The sequence below is a fragment of the Oncorhynchus nerka genome, linkage group LG8 (assembly GCF_034236695.1).
Source record: "Oncorhynchus nerka isolate Pitt River linkage group LG8, Oner_Uvic_2.0, whole genome shotgun sequence".
NCBI classification, from domain to species: Eukaryota; Metazoa; Chordata; class Actinopteri; order Salmoniformes; family Salmonidae; genus Oncorhynchus; species Oncorhynchus nerka.
In genome coordinates, this window is record NC_088403.1 from 34,378,073 (window position 1) to 34,386,917 (window position 8,845).

Sequence of the window (8,845 nt, forward strand, 5' to 3'; positions counted from 1 at the left end):
CCACTTCTATGTAAAACATAATAAAATTAAACATAAATACTACAATATAATACAGTCCTGAGTAACACTACAGTAAAAACTACAGTATAGTACAATCCTCGTTAAAACTTTGTTCCAGACATTGTTATGAGCCGTCCTCATATAACTCTTCTACATATCAAAGTAAAGTGCCATTGTGCCCCTTTATGTCTCTATCAGGGCAGTGATTCAAGGGTTGAGGACAGGGAAGGGCAAGACACCCCCCCCACACACACACACACACACACACACATGATGATCATAATGTAGCCAATGTGTGTTAGGGAGGCGTATTAAGGGCCCCTATTTTAGAGAGCCATTCACATGAGGCAGCAGAAGCCATAAATCAATCATTCAAAATCATAAACCGCTTTTTCCTGCACAACATCACTGCTACACGTTCACTCTCTGATTGGCTTCTCTTTTAAAGGTAAGTTATCCGATCGTCTCGGCTCAGTCTATGAAAGCAAATAATATTCTGAGAAATATGTGAGAGCAATTAAAGCAGATAGGTCTTTTGAATGTTTCAAGTATATTTTCTTTTTTGGTTAAGACTGTTGTCGATAGCAATCTGCCATGTAAAGTAGAATTTGGATTGACATTGTTCAAATAAGAAATGTGTTCGCTTTTCAGGGATTATTTCCTATAAATGAACGATACAAATAGATGAAGTGTCAGTAGTTGCCAGCAGTTGCCAGCAGTGTGTATGGTTTGTGTTTACCTCATTGGGGCTAGTGTGTTAATGCTGTAGCAGTCACACCTCATATCTTTGCTCATATTTGCAATGAGTAATTATTGTAATAAAATTGTATTTTAATGGTGTTTGACCTGCTTGGTTGTAAAATGTGGCATTGATTTTGAGTCCCCTCCCACCGTTACTCAGTGGCAGGAGCGGGCAACCTGAGACGTGCGTGTGTGTGTGTGTGTGTGTGTGTGTGTGTGTGTGTGTGTGTGTGTGTGTGTGTGTGTGTGTGTGTGTGTGTGTGTGTGTGTGTGTGTGTGTGTGTGTGTGTGTGTGAGTCTGGGTCTGGGTCCGTTCACACGCGTGTCTACTTTAGTGTAAGGAGCCCAGAGGGTTTATTTTAACACTGGGGGCTAATAAGTCTTCTCTACCAGTAGAACAGCATGCCACCGGAAAGGTCACAAGGTTGATCTTTCTTTGTAATGTCACAATGGTGACATTAAAGCAGACAGCCTTTTTACTCAATGGACCTCAGTTATTTGGTGGCCTGGTGCAGCATATACTGCAACAATGCCCTTGGTCGGTCAAACTTTCCCCTTGCACAGTAGCTCATGCTAGCACCAAAGGTGATAATGGCTCAAGGGTATAGCACCACACACCTGAGGGGAGAGGAGAAATGCTGAGAAAATGTCAGGAGAAATTGTTTTTAAAGGATCTTGAGTATTTAAACCTTTTTCTCCTTCATCATTTTCTATCATCAGACAATTCCATCCAAGGACCATGTTAACCTTGACAGTGAACCCCTGTTCTCTGGGTAATAAGAGAGCCAAGGTCAGCCTCTTTTATCCAAGTCAGGACATGAGGACCTTGTGGGGGACCTTGATGATCACAACTGTTTTTTCCAATAACTTCTATGAGTGATTTTTATTTTTTATTTTTACTGTAGCCCCTACTAATCACAAGTCTAACACATGTGTGATGTAACCTATTACATTATATTCATAAGTGGTCATTGTTCCTCGTATGGCACATTGATTCTTACATCTCTGATACTTTCCATATGATGTCTAGTGTTGGGAATGTTCTGCCAATAAACCTCTGACCACAGCTATGTTGGCTCCCCAGCAGTACTCATAAACCAGAACAGCCATGTCTGAGGGGTGAGTCTGTAACTGTCACACTCTGTGTCTTTCAATCAATCACCCAACTATGGCAATGTTGTCAATATGGGACAGAAAATAACGCCTTCTTTCGATTTCTTTGTTTGTTTGTTTGGTTTGCAATATGTTGAAACAGACCGGTAAGTCAGTTTTGGACATATTTTTCCCCCCTCATACCCTTTGTTGTACCTCATATCTTAAAAATGCCCTTTTGTTCATTAATTTGCATTTTTTTGCACAATCAAACCTTTGTAATGGTCATTTTGGTACTGTATACATATGCTATGCAAAGCAGTTAGCATGTCATGCTTATGAATAGCCACACTGACATCTTGGCAACAGCTTGTGGGACTTAACATGTTAGACATTATAATCTATCAGCAATTACTGAGTAATTGTCGTGTCGCAAGGCCATTTGTCTCAGGCTAACTGATAATCATCCAAATGATCCCAAGGCCACCGTAGCAGTATCAACACGGAAGGATTCATTTGGTATCAATACCGAGCCACATACAGAGTAGAAATGAGCCCCTTGCTCTCTGAGACTGTGCTTCAATGAAGGCTTGTGATTTGGTGGCGGAGCATTACATTCTATTACATTAGGAACCACAGCTCATCCTAATCAATAGAGACAGGCGGTTGTATGCTCTGTAGCTCCATTGTAATAGAGACCACATATGACTATAGGCTAACATCATCAGTGACTGTAATGAATAAGCCTACCTACATATGAAGATGTGCTAACATGATTAGTGACTGTAATGAGCCTATAATATACTTGGTATGTCTCATCTCTCTCTTTCAGAAAAAGACAAAGTACTCAGCAACCCGCAGGTTACTGCTGAAGGTAGGTCGGTCTGATGGGAGTTTTCTTCTGTATGGACGTGAACAAGAACATGTATTCATAGTACTGAGAGCATATGTATGTTTAGCAGGCTGCATATGACTAGTACACATGGTCAGATGTAGGATCTTAATTTGACCTACAGCATATTGTCACAGCAAACCATCTGGATCTGACCCAAAAGGGTGTCCAAACCGGCCTGCGAGCGGTTTGAGTACAGAAATATATACGCTACCATTCAAAAGTTTGGGGTCACTTGGAAAGGTCCTTGTTTTTGAAAGAAAAGCTCATTTTTTGTCCATTTAAAATAACATCAAATTGATCCGAAAGACATTGTAGACATTGTAGATATGGTTAATGTTGTAAATGAGTATTGTAGCTGGAAATGGCAGATTTTTAATGGAATATCTACATAGGCGTACAGAGGCCAATTATCCGCAATCATGTGTTCCAATGGCACATTGTGTTAGCTAATCCAAATTGATAATTTTAAAAGGCTCATTGATCATTAGAAAACCCTATTGCAATTATGCTACCACAGCTATAAACTGTTGTCCTGATTAAAGAAGCAATAAAACTGGCCTTCTTTAGACTAGTTGAGTATCTGGAGCTTCATCATTTGTGGGTTTGATTACAGGCAACAAAAAAAAATCAGCTTTTTCCAGCTACAATAGCCATTTACAACATTAACAATGTCTACAATGTATTTCTGATCAAAATAATGTTATTTTAAAAAATGTGCTTTTCTTTAAAAAATAAGGACATTTCCAAGTGACCCCAAACTTTTGAACGGTAGTGTATATTATATACACTGAGCATACAAAACAAAACAGCCTCAACTCATCGGGGCATGGACTCCACAAGGTGTCAAAAGTGTTCCACAAGGATGCTGGCCCATGTTAACTCCAATGCTTCCCACAGTTGGCTGGATGTCCTTTGGGTGGTGGACCGTTATTTATACACACAAGAAACTGTTGAGCGTGAAAAACCCTGCAGCGTTGCATTTCTTGACACACTCAAACCTGGCACCTACTACCATACCCCATTCACCCTCTGAATGGCACAAATTCACAATCCACGTCTCAAGTGTCTCAAGGCTTAAAAATCCTGATTTAACCTGTCGTCTCCCCTTCATCTACACTGATGGAAGTGACATCAATAAAGGATCATAGCTTTAATCTGGATTCACCTGGTCAGTCTATGTCATGGAAATATGTTTTTTGGGGGGGACAAATCCCATACAAAAACTATGGATAGAGGACAATTTTTGTTGCACATTTTGACGGTGAGAAAATATAACACATTTTCAGTGCAGCCGCCCCAGACCTTATTGAAGACCGAATGCGAGCAAAATGACTTTGACACCCCTGCTTTAGTCAATAATGTTGCTTGATAGGTGGTTAGGCTATTACCTCGCCAAAAGTAGGCTAGATGAAAAGTGCAATACTGTTAATATAACTGTGCGCTAGAGTGGGTTTTCAGTGAATTTATGTAAATCACAAAATTCTCAGCACCAAAGAATGATCAAATTAAGATCCTACATCTGTACACACACAACAACAACAACATACAAGTGCCTAGAAAATCATGTTTGCCAAAACTGATTGCAATAATGAATACAAGTTCAAAAACATTTGAAAACAGACTATTTGGTACATCATTTAAACTATGAATTGTACTGTGTTATCATTAAGTTGTTCAGTCATGTTCCCTTACAGCAAAAGCTACTGAAGAAAGCTGGGGTCTTGCTGGTCCAGGAGCAAAGCAACAAGGTGACAGAGAGGGAGAGCACCTTGAGCGAGAGAGTACCACCGCTGAAACTCTCCGGCCTATCTGTGCAAGAGCTTCAGGTACACTTACATAACGCCAAGGCCCAACGTTCAAGTACCTATATATTGCACTTCTATAGTCCAGAGTGTATATGGCTCTGGACACAGATGAGCAGTATTTCTGTTCCATGTTTTTGAAATATGTATTTCAATTTGTATTTCACTGTCCTGAACTACAATTCATTGTGTTTTGTAACAAGATACAGTACTTTTGAGATCTGTATTTTTATTTTGTAAAGTACAAAATACTTTTCTATACCATTTTTTTTTATAGTGGTTCACAATTTGTTGGCCCCCTTTCACCCTGTATTGGTATCAGAAGTCTGCTGGCACTATGGTGTGATAAAAGTGTCTGGTAAATGTACAAAATGAACACTTGCAGGGAATTATTCTAATGCTCTCCTCCCCATGAAACAAGGCCAAAAGGAATACCCAGTGTGCTTTGCAATTGTTTCTTTTTACATAAACATTTACATTTTGCTCATTTAGCAGACACTCTTCTCCAGAGTAACTTATAGTCAGTGCATTCAACTAAAGTAGATAAACAACCAAATATCAAATCAAATCAAAGTGTATTTGTCACGTGCGCCGACCTTACAGTGAAATGCTTAATTACAGGCTCTAACCAATAGTGCAAAAAAGGTATTAGTTGAAAAATAGGTAAGTAAAAAAATAAAACAACAGTAATTTGTTTTACTGTTTACAGTAGCGAGGCTACATACAGACACTGGTTAGTCAGGCTGATTGAGGTAGTATGTACATGTAGATATGGTTAAAGTGACTATGCATATATGATGAACAGAGAGTAGCAGTAGCGTTAAAGAGGGGTTGGCGGGTGATGGGTGGCGGGACACAATGCAGGTAGACCCGGTTAGCCAATGTGCGAGAGCAGTGGTTGGTCGGCCCAAATATCACAACCGTAGCAAGTAAAATGTTTTTTTTTGTATCCATTACAGAATGTTGTTGTAGTGAAGGCGTGTACTTGCAAATGTATTTTGAAAATACCTAAAATAACTGTAGTTTGATTAAATACAATAATTTGCAGAAGTATTTGCTCTTTTATTTTGATACATTGGTCTTTAGAGTATTTTTTTATTGTAGCAAGATAGTCTATATGCCCATCTCTGGCTCTGGTCAAAGGTAGCAAGGAATAAGGTGCTCTTTGGGGCTCAGATAGTAGCCATCCAAGCTTACGTTGTCAGGATTTATTCCCTGGCGTGCTGTTGGTAAAGAACAGCATCTCCTTTTTTGTTAAGACATGTCAAACAAACAAAAAAGTAGCGCCCTTCTACCTGTCTCATTGATGAGTGAATGGAATTTTAAAGAGGTGGCTTTTGTAGTTTGTTTGATGCATCCTCCCACAGTACTTTTTCAACAGTCCTTGGTGGCTTATAGATGACTGAGTCTTTTTTCTTCACAGGAGCTCTGTAAGGAACTGCACAGGAAATGTGACACGGTGGATGAGGCACGATACGATATCGAAGCAAAAGTGCTCAAGAATGAGAAAGAGGTTTGCTTTTTGTAATGTAAATTAAACGAGTTTACACTGTCAGACTCAGGACAGTTACCTGAAGTTACCTGAGATCTATGAAAGTGCCTCAAAGTGTATTTCATTGAAGATAACTATTTTTATACTGACTTCTTTTGGTGATTTCAATATTCTAGAAGTTCCAAAAGTGCCACAAAATGATTCTTTTTTTTCAAACAAAAGCGTTTTGATTTTCATTGAAATGCCAAGACCACAAATGGCAACATGCTTAGCTGATAAGGGGACAGGAGAGTGAATCTTTTTTCTGTATGAACATCTCAGCTCGTGGACCTGAATGCAAAGATCAACGAGCTGAAGGGGGGGAAGCGACCTAACCTCAAGAGGGTCAAGAAGTCTGCCGACGCTATGCTGGGGGCTCTGACTGAGGCCAAACTCAGCTCCAAGTCAGACTTTAAGTCCAACCTGAAGACAGTCAAGAAAGACAAGAAGGAAGAGGAGGTAAGACTGGGAAGTTTAGAATAAAAAACTCATGCAATGGCTTCTGGTAATGTTATAGTTTACAGCGCAGTTTCAGCTGGTACTGTATTTTCTCGGGTACTAACTACACAAACATGTGGTAACAATGGGTACTTAGTCCAAATAATTCAACACATTTGGGTAAAGGTTTGATTCAAATGATACTGATCAAGATACAGAGATTCACTGCCGTATCTGAGTCGTGTTTGATCATTCATGCTGTACGTGACCATGGTAACCAGGCCGTCATTGTAAATAAGATGTTTTTCTTAATTGACCTTGATGGTAAAATAAAGGTTACTGTCCATTCTCTTCACAGAAAGTGGACCCGGGTGACTGGCGTAAGAATGTGGAGTCCATGTCTGGAATGGAGGGCAGAAAGAAGCTTTTCAATAGCTAAAACAGTTACAAATGCACTGGTTCTGTAGAGATCTGTGGCTGCATTACCTGCTTGTTTACTCATTCATATTTAGGATTTTCATGAAAATATATTTTTGCAGTGAGATTGTGTGTTTTTGGAGGAAAGTATGAAGTGTGAGGTATTTTACACTAAAGACTATGGGAACTGTTTAGACAGTGGGAACTAATCAATAGGTGTAATTACAAACTCTCTAGTGTCGGCTACTTTGGATCATTATTTTTCGATGTCATGTTTGATTTAGATTCCTATAAAGAGAATATAGTACAATGTGGAACAACGTTATATGCTCATCATATTAGTTCATTTTGTAAATATTCAATTCCAGTTTGTTATTAAAACATCAATTATTCTGTTTTGGTTTAATATCTGTGTGTCTGCCAATATTGCTGATTAAAAGAAATATGATGAAGTTAGTTGTAATTTCATGTTGTTTACCTTTGTCATAATGCAATATGCAAATATTAAATACACATACAGTGTGGATGCTGTTTATAACATGGATAAGCCACTCAATGTGTAGTTTTGGCTTTTCAAGAGCAGTTCTCCTTTCAGACTGTGGGTGACACTATTGACAAGCAGTTGGACTGTTTAACCAAGGTTGCCATTGTCAGTTCATTCCTATCACCACTAGGATGTGCTAAACATTACCCTTTCATTTAAAAGTTGACCTGTGGCTGGTTTGTGTTTACAAATGATACCTGGAAGTATCACTCACTCTCTCTGACCTTTGGTTATCAATGCCAAAGTCAGCAATTAGAGTGATGATCACAGTCTTCGCTGGCCCAAAGACTACTTGCAAAGTAAGGAGACGTTTGAATAGTTCAGGTGAATTATACCCCGAAGTCGTTAAAGTGACCGAAACTGGTTGAATTCAGCAGACGTAAACACAAGCACTTTCTAAAATGGATGCCACACTGCGACCAAAATGCTGCTACAAATGGCCTATAAAACCAGTCATAAGAGTGTCTAAGTCCATAGAACTGTATTGGAGAGGGGAGGCAATGTTTTGGCAGAGAACGAGCTGGCTAGAGGAAGGGAAGGGCAGTAGGGAACAACGCATCCTCTCTGCAGATCATTACAGATGGTGCCGAGGCACACATAGGTGTGTAACCTGCCGCCAGGCCACAAAGGGTGGGGGAAGTCAAGCAGCACGCTTCTGCAAGTATGCATTCGTTTTTTATGTGGCAGTGATGGGTTGTTATAGTTTTTCTGTGGTGAAGGACCTAGCCCTTTCCACAGCTCTCTTTGGCGTGAGACACATTTGCCTGTGCTGATAGGGAAATGGTCAAGGCAAACGTGGTCGGAGTAAACATTGTCAGTGTCTGACAGAGGCTCTAAAACGATTGACATGCTGTATCCCATATGTGTTGTGGGAAACGGAGACACTATGTCAATTGTGTTTGTATTTACAATGCGGTACAATGTGACTCTTCAGGTAGCTGATACTCCCCCTAAAAACGTTGTTTTTATGTTTTGTGATTAGCAGACGGCCCAGTTTTGAATGAAAGCAGATGCGGGCTCCGTGGTAACATTAAACATCCCACACGATGTTATATGTGACCTTGCTGTGACTGTACTGCAGGAATGATTTCAAAGGTTCATTGTATGTTGCTGTACTGTATGTCGCTGTCGTTTAGACTGAAACCATCGAGGAACAAGGCTTGAGATCCACTTTGAGTACATGTAAAGGGTTGGTATTCAAATCAGTTGCTCAGCATGCAGTGGCCTGCAAAGCTTAGACTGGCTCATATAGCATCAATAGACAGACAGCTTGGCCAGGCTTGTGAGATACAATAATTGGCGAGGCTACATTGAAGTGTGGGAAATCAACTTTGCTATAAAAGAAGTATGTTGTTCATTGCTCTCTCTTCCATGTCTGGCAATCC

The 8,845-nt window shown here is 39.9% G+C and overlaps 1 protein-coding gene across 2 annotated transcripts; it reads left to right on the top strand.

Moving 5' to 3' along the window:
• The first annotated feature begins 333 nt into the window (after window positions 1-333).
• On the top strand, window positions 334-7,311 carry LOC115133172 (troponin I, slow skeletal muscle-like). 2 transcript variants are annotated; one of them, XM_065021720.1, is made up of 6 exons: window positions 334-448; window positions 1,772-2,707; window positions 4,423-4,554; window positions 5,954-6,043; window positions 6,344-6,520; window positions 6,858-7,311. In XM_065021720.1, the coding sequence occupies exons 2-6, from the start codon at window positions 2,606-2,608 to the stop codon at window positions 6,936-6,938; spliced, it is 582 nt and encodes a 193-aa protein (XP_064877792.1). In that variant the 5' UTR covers window positions 334-448; window positions 1,772-2,605; the 3' UTR covers window positions 6,939-7,311. The 2 variants fall into 2 exon arrangements, with proteins under 2 accessions (XP_064877792.1, XP_064877793.1); XM_065021721.1 differs by having other exon boundaries at window positions 1,826-2,707.
• The last annotated feature ends 1,534 nt before the right edge of the window (window positions 7,312-8,845 follow it).